The 17196-nt window shown below is 49.2% G+C and overlaps 3 protein-coding genes and 1 pseudogene across 8 annotated transcripts in view; 2 read left to right on the top strand and 2 right to left on the bottom strand.

Annotated features, from left to right (window-relative positions):
- Positions 1-30: 30 nt before the first annotated feature.
- Positions 31-9463, bottom strand: TPM2 (tropomyosin 2). Of its 4 annotated transcripts, none has more exons than XM_081279868.1 (9): positions 9174-9463; positions 8624-8749; positions 5392-5525; positions 5180-5297; positions 5021-5091; positions 4803-4878; positions 4236-4298; positions 3532-3601; positions 31-1056 (listed from the first exon to the last, which is right to left on the bottom strand). In XM_081279868.1, exons 1-9 carry the CDS (start codon positions 9285-9287, stop codon positions 974-976), a joined length of 855 nt encoding a protein of 284 aa, XP_081135994.1. In that variant the 5' UTR covers positions 9288-9463; the 3' UTR covers positions 31-973. The 4 variants fall into 4 exon arrangements, with proteins under 4 accessions (XP_081135994.1, XP_081135995.1, XP_081135993.1 ...); XM_081279869.1 differs by lacking the exon at positions 4803-4878 and adding an exon at positions 4475-4550; XM_081279867.1 differs by lacking the exon at positions 31-1056 and adding an exon at positions 1826-2152.
- The window catches only part of CREB3 (cAMP responsive element binding protein 3), a 47887-nt gene continuing 36222 nt past the window's right edge, over positions 5532-17196 (top strand). Inside the window, exon 1 of the mRNA XM_081279861.1 lies at positions 5532-8434. Coding sequence (XP_081135987.1) covers positions 8351-8434 — 84 coding nt within the window. The 5' untranslated portion in view covers positions 5532-8350. The remainder of the gene's footprint in view (positions 8435-17196) is intronic.
- The window catches only part of TLN1 (talin 1), a 33836-nt gene continuing 32164 nt past the window's right edge, over positions 15525-17196 (bottom strand). For both annotated transcript variants that reach the window (XM_081279835.1, XM_081279836.1), the window contains exons 56-57: positions 16208-16336; positions 15525-16098 (exon numbers count right to left, since the gene is read on the bottom strand). In XM_081279835.1, the coding sequence (XP_081135961.1) occupies positions 15973-16098; positions 16208-16336 (255 nt within the window). In that variant the 3' untranslated portion in view covers positions 15525-15972. The remainder of the gene's footprint in view (positions 16099-16207; positions 16337-17196) is intronic.
- Positions 16435-17195, top strand: LOC308641360 (prefoldin subunit 4-like; annotated as a pseudogene). Its single transcript has one exon. The product of its transcript is annotated as a prefoldin subunit 4-like (transcript).

Below are 17196 nucleotides of genomic sequence, written 5' to 3'. Positions count from 1 at the left end.
GTTTGTTTGTTTTTGAGAGAGAGAGAGAGAGAGAGAAAGAGAGAGAGATTTTTTTTAAAAAAATATTTATTTTTTAGTTTTCGGCAGACACAACATCTTTGTTTGTATGTGGTGCTGAGGATCAAACCCGGGGCACGCATGCCAGGCGAGTGAGCCACATCCCCAGCCCAAGGGGCTAGTTCCTTCTGAACATTCTGAGGGTAGAAGGTTTCCTGGCCTTTTTCAGATTCTGGAAGTTCCCTGCATTCCTTGGCTTATGGCCCCTTCCTCGCATCACTCCAACCTCTGCTTTCATTGTCACGTGTCCTACTGCCTTTGATCTTTCTCCATCTTGGAAGGACCCTGTGATTACACTGGGCTTGCCCAGGTAACATAGAAGAATCCCTTCATCTCAGACCTTTTGCTCAGAGTCCCTTTTCCTATGTAAGTTAACATTTCATAGGATAAGAATGTGGACATCTTTGGGGGAAGGGGGATTATTCTGTCCACCACAGATATTTCTGAGATGGGTGTGTGTGTCAGCATGGGTGTTGGGAGGAGGGGTAGGCTACAAGTTACTAGGCTTAAAATTACATTGAGGCTTTTAGGCTTTTACCCTGTTGGAGGAAAATCTGTCTTTTCTTGCAGTTTTGTCTTAAGAACATATCATTTGACCCAGCTGCCCATTAGAATAGGGCAGTGCTGCAGATGACAGCTCCTTTGTCCTGCAGAGTAAAGGTCAGGATATTCCCCCACCCCTTAGGATCTTCTGCTTTCACATAGCCTGTTCAAACCTCTCCTCAGTGAGCCCAGGACCCCTTCCCCAGGGCTCTGAATGAAAAGGAGTTCCCATCATAGAGCAAGGACCCAGGCCATAATCATTCTGATTCCATTGGCAACCAAAAGAAAGGCTTAAACGGCCCTGGGATGCTGGTAAATCAGTTTTATTGGGTTGGGGTGGCAACTATACCCTGGCTGGGAGCAGGGCCAGCCCTCACAGGTTGTTGAGTTCCAGCAGGGTCTGGTCCAGGGTCTGGTGAATCTCCACGTTCTCCTCCTTGGCACTGGCCAAGGTCTCTGTGAGGGGAGGAAGCTGGTGAGGAGAGGGAAGGGAGACGGGGAGCATGGGGGAGACAGGGGGATGCCATGGACAGGGGAAGGTGACACAGACATGGGGTGGGTTAGGAGACACAGGAAGACATAAACTTTAGGGACCTATGGGCTCCCTGGCAGGGGCAATTGGATGAATTAAGCAGGACAGACAGATGCCTCACTTAAGGCCTATGTGGTCATGCAGGTGGGAATGGGGAGGTTTGAGTCATAAACTAGTTTACCCTCCTTCTTTAGAAGGTATAGCAAAAATTGAAAACCAAAGGAAAGACAAAGGCTGAGCCAGGAAAGAGAAGACCAGACAGACAGACAGAAATGAGATGGAAGACAGACCTGCAGCTGCAGTGGAAAGCCCTGTTGCTGATATCCAGTACTTTTTCAAACTTCATTCCACGATCTTCTTGTCCCTCCCCTGTAGCTCACCCCACCCTATTTCCTTTTTAATCATTCTGTTAGATCCTGGAATCCCAGTTAAGTGCTCTAAAGTCTGACAGGCACCAGAGTGGGCCATGGTACTTGATGGGGTCACACATGCCCACATGCAATAATGAGAGTCAGAGACTGCAGTGCAGAGAGGGGTCTTGGTGTGGGTCACAGCATTTTGTAGGGGGATTCAAGGCAGGAGGTGAGGGTCACAAGATTGGGTGTGTCGGTAAAAGCCAGGGTCTCAGGAGTGAAGGAGTGGTCTGTGGCAGTGAAGAAGTGCTCTCTGGAGGGCAGGAAAACAGCATGGAGACCAAGTTTAGAGTTTATTAGGCAGCAGAGAGGGCTGGAGGGCAGCAGGTGGAGGGCATTGTGCAGAGATTGAAGGATGAAGCCAGTGCCAGAGTGGGCAGTGGGGGTGATGGAGACTCTCCCTAGGCTGTTCCCAATCTGGCTATGCAGCGATGCCAATTTTTGCTCCTCCTATCTGCCCCTCCCCATAGAGAAAATGAAAAGAGGGGAGAGAAGGGGGCTGAGATGGTCACACTGATGTGGGCTCAGAGGGAGGTGATGTCATTGAGTGCGTTGTCCAGCTCCTCGCTGATGGCCTTGTACTTCATCTTCTGTGCATAGACTTCATCTGGGATGACCAGGGGAGAGGGGCCAGGTGGGAGTGTGGGAAGAGGAGGGAATGGAGGGGAAGAAGAAAGGAAGGAGAAAGGATGATGGGGAGAAAATGAATCAGAGAGAGGCAGAGAGAGTAAGAGAAAGCGACCAGAGAACAGGCTGGACGGTTTTTGGGGCTCCCTTCTCCCCTTTCTCTACCCCATCTCTCTTTTGCCCTTCTCTTGCCCCAGCTTGGTTCTTCCCCTGAGCATCTGCCCTCCCAGGAACCTATGGGCACAGTGCTCTGAACAGGCAGGCATGCTTGCTGAAGTAGGAGAGGGAGGGTGCTTGACTCAAAGAGGGCCAAAGTCCTAAAGTTGGAGATAAAATTAGCACCTGCCTGAGAAGAAGCAAGGCACTGGGAATTGTGAAAGTTAAAGAGTTATCAGATAAAAAGGAAAGGTGACCTTGAGTACAGCAGCATTGTTGATAATAGAAATAACCAGAGACTAGCAAATATCTGGATGTTTGTTTTCACCAAATGTAGTGTCTTCCATTAATGTTGTCAGGCAAACTCAAACACTACATCAAATAGCTGTCTCTTCAATCAAGAAGGCTCTGTGATCGGTTTCTATTGTGTTGTGCTTGGAGATGGCTTTTCTTTGTTAGATCAGTATTATGCAAAGTACATTCTGCAGACCAGCAGCATAGTTATTTCCAGAGATCTTGTGAGAAATACAAATTCACCAGCCCTAGGTCAGCAATCAATCACTTTGGATTAGAGTGCAGGTATCTATGGGTATTTTTTTTTACTAAATTCATGAGGCGCTTAACCACTAAGCCACATTCCCAGCCCTTTTTATTTTTTATTTTGAGACAGGGTCTCAATGAATTGCTTAGGGCCTTGCTAGGTTGCTGAGGCTAGATTTGAACTTGCAATCCTGCCTCAGCCTCCCAAGATGCTGGGATTACAGCCACCATGTCCAGCTCTATGTTTTTTTTTTGTGTGTGTGTGTGTGTGTGTGTATGTGTGTGTGTGGTGCTGAGGATTGAATTGAACCCAGGGCCTTGTACATGTGAGGCAAGCACTCTACCAACTGAGCTACATCTCCAGTCCTCTATGGGGGTTTTTAAATGTGCTGTACAAGGAACTATACCCTGAGCCTTCTGCATGCTCAAGTCTAAGAAGTACAAGAGCTGATGCACTCTGATTCTTCTGCATGCTCAAGTCTGAGAAGTACAGGAGCTGATACACTCTGGCTTGTTACAGCTTCTTGAATTGTGGGCATAGCCCACCAGAATTTGTGGAGTCCTAGGTAAGTCCAACCCTAGTTTATGAGTGGTAAATATAACCCGATGAGGAGATAAGGGACAGGCCTACAGTGACAGGTGTGTGGGGGGAGTATCCTTTACCTTCCAGGTCATCAATGGTTTTCTCCAACTTTGCCACAGACCTTTCAGCAAATTCTGCTCGGGTCTCAGCCTGTTAATAAGGGTGGGATGAGTGACATGGTGTGGGGAGCCATTCTGACACGTGATTGGGTGACTCCCGTTAAGGGCCTGAGGCACTCTGGCTGTGTCGGAGTTATCCTGACCCTTTCCTGATGAGAGAGCCCATCCGTGTGGGGGTGTGCGTAACCACTGACCCTGGAGACCCAATCACTGACCCTGACCTTGGAGTACAGCCCCCCCCCAACCTTCATTGGATGGAATTCTCCCCTGAATCTCTTGTCCCCCCAAATAAAAGGCTACTCCCCGGCGTGTTCGCTCTCTCTCTCTCTCCTGCTAGCCCAGAGTAATCCTCGCTGCCCTGCTGGGCGGTTGGAGGCGGGAATCAGGGAGACGAGCCGTCTCGGACCTAGCAATATAAAATAAGGTACTGTCTGTGTGTTTTATTTTGATCTCTTCTAACTAACTTAATGCCAGAACCTCATTAATGAAACCACTGCGCAGGCCGCGTGGTAGAAACATGGTAAAGAATTAAGCATCTCAGAGAGACTCAGCACCTAAGTCAATCTTCTCTCCCATCCCTAGTTCCAGATCCCCTGTCACAGGCAGCCTCTGGCAGGGACAAGGATGGCTTGAGGGGAGACTGGGAGCTAGAAGAGAGCTCTTACCTCCTTTAGTTTTTCCTCCAGCAGTTTGATCTCCTCTTCATACTTGTCCTCTTTGGTGGAATACTTTTAGGGACATACACATGCCATTAGTAATTCGCCTTCTCAAGTCTTTCATTTCTCCACAGAGGCCCTCAGGTTCCTCTAACTTTGCCTCCATTGAGTGCCCAGCCCTCCCTGCCTGGGCCCTCACCTCCCTCCCCTGCAGGACCCAATCTTCACTACCCCTCTACCGCCTCTACCTTGTCCGCTTGGGCCTCCAGGGATTTCAAGTTGTTGGTAACAATTTTCAGCTCTTCCTCTAGGTCCCCACATTTACTGCAGGGGTGTGCGGCAGGGTGGGGTGTGAGGGCACAGTGAGGCGAGACAGCAAGGATGCACAGTGGGGGAAGGGTGGAGGAGAGAAGAGAAGAGCCAAGTGGTGAGAGTGACAGCAGGCAGAGTTTGGAAGCCCAGGCCCTTCCCAACCCGTGGCAGGTGAGAGAGAGCAGCCTGAGATGCTGAGGTAGGAAAGGGAAGATGAGCTGCAAGAAAGTGGCATTGCCCAGAAAGTTCCACAGAGGTCACTACCTCCTCCTCTGAGGCCATCAGGGACTTGAGGGCTTGGTCCATAGTTCGAAGTTCCTCCTCCAGCTGCCTGGCTCGGCTGGGGGCAGCAGGCAGGGGTCAGAGGACAGGCCCTGTCCCTAGGGCGCCCCAGGCCTGGGAAATCGACTACCCACTGTGCAGGGTATCCCACAGCCACTGGCTCAGGTCCAGTTCCATCGGTCACCCCAGGGTATCCTTACCTCTCGGCCACCTCGGCTCTCTCTTCTGAGCGTTCCAGCTCTCCTTCCAGGATCACCAGCTTCCTGGCCACCTGAGAGCATTGGGAGAGAGCAGATCAGTGGTTACTGATTTGGGGTGTGAGGCTTGGGAATGGGAAGGAAGTGGGGTAGGGCTCTCACCTCCTCATATTTGCGGTCGGAGTCCTCAGCAATATGCTTGGCCTCCTTCAGCTGCATCTCCTGCAGCTCCATCTTTTCCTCATCCTTCATGGCCCGGTTTTCGATGACCTTCATTCCTCTGAGAGTCAGGGAGAGAGGTGAGTGTGAGGTCAGCACCAGCAGAGACAGGCTCCCTCCCCTGTCCCTGAACCTCCCCGTGCGCCCTTCTCCACCTCTCGCTCTCATCAGCGGCCTTCTCAGCCTCCTCCAGCTTTTGCAGGGCTGTAGCCAGGCGCTCCTGTGCCCGGTCCAGCTCCTCTTCTACCAGCTGGATGCGGCGGTTCAGGGAGGCCACATCTGCCTCAGCCTGTGGGCCAGAGGTCAGAGGTCAAAAAGCTTTGTCTGCCTTGGGTGAGTCAGAGGGGCTCCAGAGGATGGTAAGACTCCTCTCAGAAAGAACCTAGGCTTCCTGACTTCTAGATTTTAACCTGTTTTTCTACTAACTATCTTCTGTTAAAAACCCTGCTCTAGCCAAAAACATTGCTTGACAAGCTTCACTCCCCGGCCATGGGGCCTCTTCTGCCACAGTGCGTGGTGAGTCTCTTGATGGCTGGTCACTCTGTTCTTTTTGAGAGCATTTGAAGTGCTGAGACTGGTCTGAGGTAGCCCTGATTCCTCCTCAGTAGAGCACAGGGTAGGTGGGTGGGTGCAGGACAGGTAAGGAGGAAGAATTAGGCCAAACAGACTTCACCATTGCTAAAAACGGCCAATCACAGAATTGAACTCAGTGATGTCACCAGCTGCCAGGCAGACTACCAACAAGGGATCCAAGAGGGCACACTAGGTCAACATCCATGGTTACAGTGAGGGGCTTCCTACCAAGGCCCCTGGTCTTACAATATGGAAACAAAACCTTTGAGATTTTGGAGAAGGCCCATAAAAAACAAAAACTGGGGACATCCTGAGAAAAAGAGGGCAGAGCAAGACAGGCCCCCATAAAGGAAAAAGAGCAGCAGTGCGGTTTGGTATTACGAGCACAGCTCTGAGTCAGACTGCTGTCTTGGAGCCATGGAGGCCACTCAATACTTGTGTGACCTTGGGCACCTTATTTAGTCTCTCTAAGCCTCAGTTTCCTCTTTCATAAATTGGTGTTAATGATCAGTTCCTCCTTTTGGAAACTGTTCTGAGATAATGTAGTGCTTCTAGTGCTTCATCAATAGGACCATCTGGGAGACTTAAAAAACTAGCTCCATGCTAGATCCACTGAACTGAGACCTCCAGAGTAAAGACTGGGAATCATTTTTTTTTTTCTTTAAGCTTCCAAGTGGTTCTGATGATAAGCCAAGTTTGGGAAATTATGAAACAATGTGCAGAAAAAACTTGAGCACATTGCCTGCATGAGCACACTCCAAAAGTTTCTCTCCCTCAAAGCCAAAGAGACCCCATAGAGTTTTTTTTGTTGTTGTTGTTGTTTTTTTTTTTTTTTTTGTGAGTGTGTGTGTGTGGGGGGGATACCAAGGATTGAACTATGGGGCAATTGACCACTGAGCCACATCCTTAGCTTTATTTTGTATTTTATTTAGAGAGAGGATCTCACTGAATTGCTTAGTGCCTTGCTTTTGGCTGAGGCTGGCTTTGAACTCACCATCTTCCTGTCTCAGCCTCCAGAGCTGCTGGGATTACAAGCCTGTGCCATTGCGCCCAGCGACCCCTCAGAATTTTAGGACTGGAAAGGATAAAGAGCCAGTGTAAGGGAAAGAGTGAGTGGAGGGGAGGAGCTGAGTGGCAGCACTGGGAGCAGAGGGTGTAGAAGGCAGGCCCTGGTGGCACTGCAGAGCAAGAGAAACACAGTACCATATATAGAAAGTGGATTATAGCTTGTCCTCCAGGTGCTGAAGGCACCTGGAGCTTGGCCACCTAGAGTGATAAGAGCCCATCATAGGCTCAGGGCCTGATGACTCAGTGTGGAAAGATTCTGGAGACATCACTGGTGTTGGGAAGAATGACTCTGGAGGATATTGGGGGCTACTCTAGAGAGATGAGACTCCCTATAAGGAAAACTCTCTTCATGGTGGTGGGATGACAAATGATGGCCAAGTTTGGGAAGTACTAGGGCCCTCATCACAGGTCTGACATTTGCCATTGCCTGCTGCTCAAGTTCCTCAAAGCTATGGCTGTTCTTTAATCAAAGAACAGGCACTACTCTCCCCATTGAACAAATGGGAAGAGAGAAGGGAGAGACTGAGGCACTATATAACTACTGTATTCAAGGTCACACTATAAATTTGATCAGTGTTTCCTCCCTACTTCTGGCACTGCTGCCCTGTCCCTATTCCCAGGGCTTTCCACTCCATCCACCATCCCCCCTCCAGCCCCCACCTAGCTCCTTGGGTTTCCAGTCTGGCCTCTAGCTGCACTGGGCCTTGGTTATTTATAGAGTATCAAATGCCCAGGGTCATCTTTGCTAGCAGCTGCAGGTCAGTTCCCTCCCATGTGCCAGGGCTGGTGAAGAACCAGAACTGGAGGCTGGAGGTCAAAGAAGCCCAACCCTGGGGGTTGGGAAGCATGAAGTATGGTCAACAGAAACAGGAATGTCATCCCTGATGTTCAGACCATACTTTATGCTAACTACTGGCACACCCTAACCACAGGCCCATCTTTAATTTAAAACAATTCCTGGGGGAAGGCAGATGAGGCTATTGAGACAGGGATTCGTGAGAACCACATCTAAAGTCAAATGCCATTCTTCTACCATTTGGTGGGGTTGGGAATCCTAAGAAGTAGACAAGTCTGGTTGGGGCTGGAGGTGCAGGCAGAGAAATCTCAGGGTAAGCAGGACCTGCCAAGGTGGCTGCTTTGGCATTGTGGCCCTGTCCTTCTGCCCATTAGCCTGGCATGGTCTGAAGGCTGACAGCTTAATGAGGGTAAATGAGGAGCCCGTTAGAACCTGAGCTGGAGCCCCAGGGTACAGCAGAGCTGCTAGAGCCAGAGGTCAAGGCCAGGGAATTTCTAATGGTCCCATAGGGATGTAACCCAAGCTAGGGCCCCATCTTTGGATCCCTCTACCTCTTCCTACCCACTAGTACCTCACACTTACACTCCACCCCCCAAATATAGCTGCAGTCTCCTTACCATTTTCAGCAGCAACTTTAATTGAGGTAGACAGTAAATTCTCACACCCCCACCCCCACGATGACTCACTACTGGATGGATCACTGTACTTTCCAAAAGCTGGAACCAAATGGAATTACAAGACTTAAGTCCTGGAGGGAAGTGGTAGGTGGTTTTGATTTACCCACTGTCTTGTATTATTTGTGTAAGCCTGCCCTAGCTTGGGTTACAGAGAGGAAACTATTTCTCTGCTAATGCTGGGAAGATCTAGGTCTGCTTCACTACTTATCTCCATGCCTGGGACCCCTCCCCAGTTTATTAATGCCCCCCATAATCCCCCAAGTCCAGACTCACGTCGGTGGCCTTCTTCTCAGCCTGCTCCAGTTTCTCCTGGGCATCCTTCACTGATTCAGAATACTTTTCCACCTCATCCTCTGTCCCTTTCAGCTTCTTCTGGAGGGCCTGCTGCTCCTCTTCCAGCTAGGGGAGAGAGGAAGTCAGCTAGGCCCTGGTGAGGGCCTAGGAAGGAGGAGGGGTGTATGTGGGGGCTACTAAAAGATATTTGGAGGCTGTTGGGGAGGAAGAGGGATAACAGAGGAGAGACAGTCCAGTTGAGAATGTTGGGGGAAGCTGGTGAGGATAGAGAATAAATCTCGAGTCCCAAGGGGTAGGACCCATCGCTGTTATTCAAGGGCAGGAGTGGAAACTGAGGGACGGGCTCCCTGGGCAGCCATGGGTGAAATGGAGTGTGGTTTCTGCTGGGCCCCTGAGGGTCCTGTGAGGGCCCCGGAGGCTACTGGGTGGGAAAAAGCCTTGGGAGCAGGCCCAAGTTTGGCAAGGGCCCATCTGACCCTTAGTGGAGGGGAAGGGAGAAGAGGTTGCACTGAACGCAGGGTCCCCCCACCTGCTTGCAGCGGTCTTCAGCTTGCTTTTTGTCGGCTTCTGCCTGTTCGGCGCGGTCGATGGCATTCTCCTTGTCCAGCTTCAGCATCTGCATCTTCTTCTTGATGGCGTCCATGGCTGCGGTGCGGGGTGGGCCGGCGGGCGGGTGGTGAGAACCTGGTGGACTGGGCTGGCTGCTAGGGCTCGGCGGACCAGGGCCGGGTAAGAAGGACTGAGCAGGACTGGGATGTCCCAACTGCGCGGGCGCCTAAAAGGCGGGGAGGGACCAGGCGGAGCCGGGGACCAAGACCCTCCCCCACCACGGCCCAAACCTTGTAGGGGCAGAAGCTCGGCCCGGCCCGGGGGCGCAGCCGCCCCCTGCGCACACTCCGTTGGGCCCGCCCCTTGGGGTCCCGCCTCTGCCTCCCATCCCCTCCACCCCCAGCCAGCCGTCGGGTGAGAAAGTAGCCCGCGGTGGGCTGTGAAACTCCTGGCGCTGCGAAGAGGGAGGGGACCTTGGGCTGGGGGCTCCGCGTTTCCTCTGAGTGACAGCCGGACCCAGTGGCAGCTGCGGCTGGGGCCCCTGGGGCTATTTCGGGGCGTGAGCTCACAGCAGCTGCCCGGGCACAAGGACCTGCGTGCCCCCCCCCCTCCTCTCAGCTGCAGCAGCCGCTGCCCTTAATTTAGAAGTTTCCTGTAAATCCCCCCAGATTAAATGTCTCTTGGGAGGCGGAGCTCCTCCGAGCCTCGAGTGCCTCAGTTTACCCCGAGTTCCAGACCGCAAGTTTGCGTTAAGGGCGTGGGGGTGGTAGCTCAGTCTCCCCATGGGCTGGGTGAAACTGGCCGGAGGAGCCCCCGTCAGACTGTGGAACGCGGCCCGGCTTGCTGTCCCCCAGGGCGGGCCTGACCTCTCTTTCCCTAGAGTCCCCTTCCAACCCAGCTCAGGAGCCAGGGCCCTTCTCCTGAAAGCGCCGGGCGGCGGGGGACCCAGCTCCTCGCCTGCCCGCCCCGCCCCCCACGTGCCCCGCATATTTTCCACGCGGCTGCGGCCGGGCTGGACTGGGCGCGTTCCCCTCCCGGACTCCCATCCGCTAAAAGTCCCTCCCCACCCCCTCAGGATCCGTCTGTCCCCACCCCTGCTTTTGCCTCTCCCTCTTTCCCTCGAGCCCTCCCTTCTCCCCTTCCCCCAGCGGACTCTGCTCTTCCCCAGTGGCCAACTTTATGCCAAAATTTCTTTTCTGCCCTTTTTTGGGATGCTTCCCTATGGGGAGGCGGGGCCGGGCCGAGGCTGGGAAGGCTGGGGGCGAGGGGAAGAACTGCGGAGCTGCCGGGCTTCGGGAACCAGGGTGGGTGTCTAATCCAGGCCTCTAGAAACCGCTCCCGGAGCCGGGTTTCGGGTCGGGAAGTCTGGGGCGCCTGGCGCAAGGCATTTGTTTTAGGTTTTCCTCTGGGTGGGGTGGGGTGGGGTGGGGTGGGAGGGGAAGTGGAAATGCACCCCGGAGGAGGGGGATGCGGAGGAGAGACCTGGCGGAGGAAGCCTGGAGAGAGCCGGGAGGGAGCGGGCTGCCGCACTCCCCAGGGCTTATGGAGCTGAAGGCTTAGGTTTTGGTGGCAAGTTGGGGGCGGTGGGGAACCCTGGGCTGAGGGCCGGACCTTGGGGTTGGGGCGCGGAAAAGCATTCAGATCTGCTTGGCCGCTTGCTTAGTAGACAAGAACATACCTGACCTGACTACTCAATGTTCACTCGAACCCATTGCCGTGTGTTTTCCAAACTCTGCGAAAGACATCCATCTAGTAGGTTCTGCTGGACCCTGGGTGTTACCAGGGGCGCTCTCCCATTCTTCACTTCCCACATCCACTTAATCCTGGGATTCTAGAAATTTGTTCCTCCTTGAAGTCGCTTTGGGACTTGTTTTGCACAGTTCATGTAACCTGCGGCTTGAGTGAATCTGTTTTGGTCTTGCTCCTGGTTCCCCAACTCATTTAACCCCTTGACATTGCTCCAAAGATCTGTTTATTTGTTTATTTATTTGGGGCTATTGGGTATTGAATCCAGGGACGCTTTATCCCTGAACTACATCCCCAGCCCTTTTTTAATTTTGAGACAGGATCTCACAAAGTTGCTTAGGGCCTCGCTTAATTGCTGAAGCTGACCTGGAATTTGGTATCCTCCTGCCTCACCCTCTGAAGTAGCTGGCATTACAGGCTTGAGCTAACAGGGCCCAGAGCTATCAAAGACCTTTAAAAAGTTAATGCAAATAGGATCCCAAATTCTCCAAAACTCCTCCCTAACTCCCGCCCGCAAGATGTAAAAAAATCCACATTTCTTAATATTGTATAGAAGGTCCTTTGTTTAGGCCCCTGCCTATCTCCCTAGCCTCATCTCCTTTCATTCTCAACCTTGCCACCAATACTCAGACTTTTACTCCAGGTTGCATTCGGATTGAGCAGTGTACAGGAGCTGGAAATAGGAACTTTCTTAAAGCTTCCACATTTTGTGCATTCTGTTTTCCTCTCTCTAAAATGCCCTTCCCCTCTGTTGATTCCTGGTGTCCTCTAAGACTCAGATCAAGTGTCAGCTTTTCTGGGAAGCCTTCCCTTCTCACCCTCTCCACCTAATAGGTGCTTGTTCTTGGTTGCAGACTCCACTCCTGTGATTCTCATCCTAGTCCCATGTTATAATTTCTTATATATGCTTGTCCCCTTCATTTGTGTGTCCTCCAGACGTGGACTGTTGTTTTTCAATTCTGAATCCTGAGGGCCTAGCACAGCACCAGGCTGAGTTTTTACATACCAGGCAGAAGTTTTTACATACCAGGTTCTAGATACACTAATATGGTATGTGTCTGTGTATACTAATATGGTGTGGGTGTAGAGGAACTCACAGTCTAGTGCCACAGTTCCCTCAAACTTTTGGTCTTAGTATCCCTTACACTCTATTTATTTATTTATTTGTTAAGTTGTAGTTGGACACAGTATCTTTATTTATTTTTCTTTAATGTGGTGCTGAGGATCAAACTCAGCAACTCGTAAGTTCTAGGACAGCACAGCCACTGCACCCCCTTACAGTCTTTTTTTTTTTAAGATTGATTTGATTTTTTTATACCTTTATTTATTTTTATGTGGTGCTGAGGATCGATCCTAGCGCCTTGCTCATGCTAGGCGAGTGCTCTACCACTGAGCCACAGCCTCAGCCCCTCCCTCACACTCTTAAAAATGATCAAAAACCCCAAGTAACTTTTGTCGAAGTGGGTTCCATCTATCAATACTTTGCATATTAAAATAGAAACTGAGAATATTTAAAAATATTTATTAATTCATTAAAAATAGTAAAAATGGCCAGGCATGATGGGGCACACCTGTAATCCCAATGAATCAGGAGGCTGAAGCCAGAAGAATTTCAAATTCAAGGCCAGCCTTGGTAACTTAGTGAGGTCCTAAGCAATTTAAAAGACCCTGTCTGAAAAAAAAGAAAGAAAAGAAAAGAAAAATAAAGAAAGGGACTGGGAGTATAGCTCAGTGGTAAAAGTGCCCCTGGGTTCAATCCCTCAATACCAAAAATTAATGAATACATATAATAAAAATGAATCCATTACACATTAACCATGTTCACATAAATGTTTTAAATGGAAAATAATTATACTATCCAAATTAGAGTGCGGCAATTATACAATTTTTGCAAATTTCTTTAGTATCTGTTTAGTAGAGGTTAACTGGAGTCTCAAAAATCTGCTTCAGCATGCAATCTGTTGTGATATGCTGGTTTGTTTGAAGTACTGGATAGGAACAAACCCAGCCTCACACAAATATGCGGTTAGAAAAAAATACATGCTTTTGGAGCTTTTCCAGATAACTATGGGTATTCTTTGATGATACAACACTGAAGCTTGGACAAATGGTAATTTTTTAAGGGTTAGTTGCAGTGTAGACCCTGAAACCATATCAATGCCTGCCCCGTTTTCAGAACTGGAGGTTGAACCCAGAGTCTTGCATGTGCTATTACTGTACCAATAATCTCCATCCCCAGCCCTTCAAAAAATTGTATTATTTATTTATTTTTGTAGTACTGGGGGTTGAACCTAGGAACACACGAACTTTGAGCTATGTCCCCAGCCCTTTTTATTTATTTTTATTTCGAGATAAGTTCTCATTAAGTTGCCAAGGCTAGCTTCAAACTTGGGATTTTAACTTAATTGAGGATAGAACCCACTTTGACAAAAGTGAGATCTCCTGCCTCAGCTTCCTGGGTAGCTGGAATCACAGGTGAGCATCACCACTGCACCAGGCTAAAATCAGTAATTTTCTACTATTTCATCTGGTATATATTGTGTATGTACATATATATTGTATTATTTTTATATTGATATTAAATCCAGGACTACTTTACCACTGAACTATATATATCTCCAGTCCTTTATTTTTATTTTGAGACAGGGTCTAAATTGTCAAGCCTGGCCTCTCCTGGCTTCATCGAGAAATCAACAATATTCTTAAGTGAAGCTGGCTTTTCTCCCTCCCTTCTTCCCTCCCTTCCTTCCTTCCCTCCCTCCCTCCTTCCCTTCTTCCCTCTCTCCTTCCCTCCTTCCTTCTTTCCTTGTTTTGGTACCAGGGATCAAACTAAGGGGTACTTAAACACTGAGCCACCCAGGGGTGCTTAACCACTTAGCCACATCCCCAGCTCTTTTTATATTTTATTTAGAGACAGGGTCTTGCTGAGTTGCTCAGGGTCTCGCCAAGTTGCTGAGGCTGGCTCTGAACTTGAGATCCTCCTGCCTCAGCCTCCCAGGACGCTGGAATTACAAGGATCACCGTGCCTGGCCTATTTTTTAAATTGCTAATGCATGGTGCTGAAAAATACAACTATTAGTACAGTTTTGGGCACTGCCTTGATTTGTGCTAAGATATTTTTTACCTTGTCAGTGCAAATGTTGACAATGTGACAAAGAAAATTAATATATTATTATTATGAAAATAATTTTGACTTCTGGACCCAAAAGGGTCTTAGGGATCCCCAGTGGTCTGAGGGCCATATTTGAAGACCTGCTGGTCTAATGGATATTAGAGTCTCTCTCCAGAAGTCTCCTAGGCTATCACCAGTGATAGGAATGTGAGTGGATATACTTCCTGAGGACATGACAGGGAAGTAGCACCAGGAGTAAGCAGTTGTTCTGGTTCATAGCTGCAGTTCAGATTCTTGGATTGTCACTTGTCAGGGAGGTTGTAGAAGGGATTTGATCTCCAAGGTCCTTAACTCATGATGCTATGACACTGAATCTGGGGTTCAGGGACCACAGCAGTATGTACTGGAATTGCCAGTCTGTGCGTCAGAGAAGCGATAATGCATCTCAGTTTTCCAGCGCTTAGCATGGGCATGGCTTAGTAAATATTGAATGAATGAATCACAGGTGACATGGGTGTCGGTAGGAAGTTGGACTGCCCTGGGGAGGGCAAAGTATTTGCATCCAATTTAAACGTACTATAATGCAGGGGAGTAGATGGTATTAGGCTATGTTTGTGTTCTATTTTGAGGGAGAAGTATTGTGGAAATAATATGCCTGGCAGTGGGATTGGCTAAAAATCATGCATGAAAATAGTGGCTAACCAAGAGGATTGCCAGAGGGCTCATGCAGTGTGGGCCCAGGGGTGTGAATGTACAAGGAAGTGGAATCATGGAAGCACACATCACTTACCTCCTTGACATGTCTCCTCATGGAACCTTCAGATGAGGCAAGCAGCTGGAGCAGGGCGACCACAATTAGCTGGCCACTAGGGGTGCTGTTCCCCTCCAACTAGAAAAGTCTCACACCTGGGCCAAGTTCCACCCTCTTTCCTTTTAGCATGATTCTATACTGGAGTCTCCCCATCCCACTTAATAGTAGTAGCACCCCAGACAGCCTCAGGTTTTAACCAATTCTGAAACCACAGTTCTTTTAGGCTCAGACACTTATTTTATAGGCTGCTTATTTTTAGCAAAGATGCTTTGAAAATTCAAATTTGGTGAGGGATTAGACCTGTCATATACTCTTTAAATAGTTACGAAGAACAAAGTATCCTGGTAGCCACAAAGAGCAATGGCAGCTGAAAGAGCAATGGCAGCTGTTATCCCAGTGACAGAAGACAACACTTAGTGAAGCTCAGGCACTGGCCAATGAAATGGAGACAACAGGAATGTGACTTCTCAGGCACAGCTTCCTAACTAGGATGACTTTAGGGATTTGAGTGCAAAAAGGAGGAAGAGGTCTGAGGGGGCAGATGCTCCTGTCTCTCCCAACTCCTACTTTGATCCAGATCAAGCTGGGTGACAGAACTGTCCCTTGCTCTTCCCTGCTGTCCAGGAATAAATGTTGTATCTCTTCACGAAGCCAAGCAGGACTTGTAGGTAGAATATCTTTATTGGAGCATGACCTGTTGGGGGCTAACAACCCTGCAGCCCCATAGGTGGCTGGGGTTGGGGATAGATAGTATCAAAAAAGATGAGCCGAGCTGATGAGGCCATGGGGACTGGCTGGAAGCTGCTGGCAGGGTGGAACGGGCTGGAGCCCTGGCAGGTTCAGACTGAGGTACAGCAGCGTTAATAATACTCTTGGAGCGTTAATACTCTGGGAAGGGGTAGGCACTTAGGGGCCCCAGGGCATGAAGGCACTTGGAATCAGGGTAGGGGCAGGGGATGTGCAGTGGGACTGGGCAGGGCCAGGCCCGGGGTTTGGCAGGCACTTTGGGGAGTGCTGGGGTTGGGCAGGTTGGGCCCTGACAGCCCAGAAGGCTTTGGTAGTGGCAGGCACAGTCTCTGGGCTGGGTCTGCATAAATAGAAGTGGCATCCCTAGTGCTCATCTCGAAGCTCTGAAGGTAGGAACTTGTACTGCTGCTGCCTGATCTGGGCCAGCTTCTTCCGAGCCTCCTCCAGCTCTCTTTCCTTCCGGAGCATCTCTTCTTGCGCTGCAATGATCTGAGGGACACAAGGCCAAGATCGATTTAGTCAGTATTTTCATTAGGGGCAGAGCATGGGTGGGGCAGTGTGAGCAACAGAACTACCCTCCTGCCTGAGAGTGGCTCACCTGGGCAATGCCCCCAACCATCTTCTCCTTCACCACCACCGTCTCATTCTCCTGGTCTTCAAAGGCTGCAGCCTTTTGGGCTGCCTTCACCAGATTATCTGAGGCTCGCTTCACTGCATTGCCTGCAGCCTGAGCATGGAGAAAGCAGCATGAGTTAGAACTCAGTTAGGAGCCCAGCTGAGAGTCCCTAATTTCCTCATAGAAATGTACATCTCAGCAGCCCCAAGATGGCAGCCACCATGAAGAAGGCAGCTGCAGAAGATATATCAATGTTACTTTTGAAGATCAGCAAAAGATAAACAAATTTGCCCGGAATACAAATAGAATCACAAAGCTAAAGGAAGAAATAGAAGTAAAAAAGAAACAACTCCAAAATTTAGAAGATGCCTGTGATGACATCTGAGGGACACAGGGCCAAGATATTTGCAGATGATGACTGCTTAATGTTACCTTATCAAACTGGGGATGTTTTCATTAGCCATCATCAAGAGGAAACACAGGAAATGTTAGAGGAAGCAAAGAAAAATTTGCAAGAAGAACTTGACGCCTTAGAATCCAGAGTGGAATCAATTCAGTGGGTGTTAGCAGATTTGAAAGTTCAGTTATATGCAAAATTTGGCAGCAACATAAATCTTGAAGCTGAGAAAGTTAACATTTTATAATACTTTTTTTATTTGTTTAATTAAACTTAAATATTTTTTAAAATGAAAAAAAGGAAAACTTTCTCTTTTTAAACTTTTCATTTATTTAATGGAAACTTGCCTATTTTCACATGTCGTGCTTATTTATTTTATATACTTGAAAATGTATTTTGCATAACTGGTATATTAAGCTTAGGGGCTTTATGTCATGTTATTAAAATCAGTTAAGGGCTGGGGATATAGCTCAGTTGGTAGAGTGCTTGCCTTGCATGCACAAGGCCCTGGGTTATGTCTCAGCATCCCAGGAGTGACAGTTGAATGAAGTATAACTCAGGGGACAATGGGATG

Source organism: Spermophilus citellus, assembly GCF_964194105.1.
Source record: "Spermophilus citellus genome assembly, chromosome: 2".
NCBI lineage: Eukaryota > Metazoa > Chordata > Mammalia > Rodentia > Sciuridae > Spermophilus > Spermophilus citellus.
Note: the sequence above shows the minus strand (reverse complement) of the source record. Positions and strands in the feature narration are given on the sequence as shown.

What these genes read in the sequence shown, in the direction of transcription:
- TPM2 (XM_081279868.1), bottom strand. Translation starts at nt 9,287, where the DNA reads ATGGACGCCATCAAGAAGAAGATGCAGATGCTGAAGCTGGACAAGGAG. An exon ending in GCCGCTGATGAGAGCGAGAG is followed by an intron (nt 5,298 to 5,391) that starts GTGGAGAAGGGC and finishes CCTGACTCTCAG; the next exon opens with AGGAATGAAGGTCATCGAAA. An exon ending in AACCATTGATGACCTGGAAG is followed by an intron (nt 1,057 to 3,531) that starts GTAAAGGATACT and finishes CTCCCCTCACAG; the next exon opens with AGACCTTGGCCAGTGCCAAG.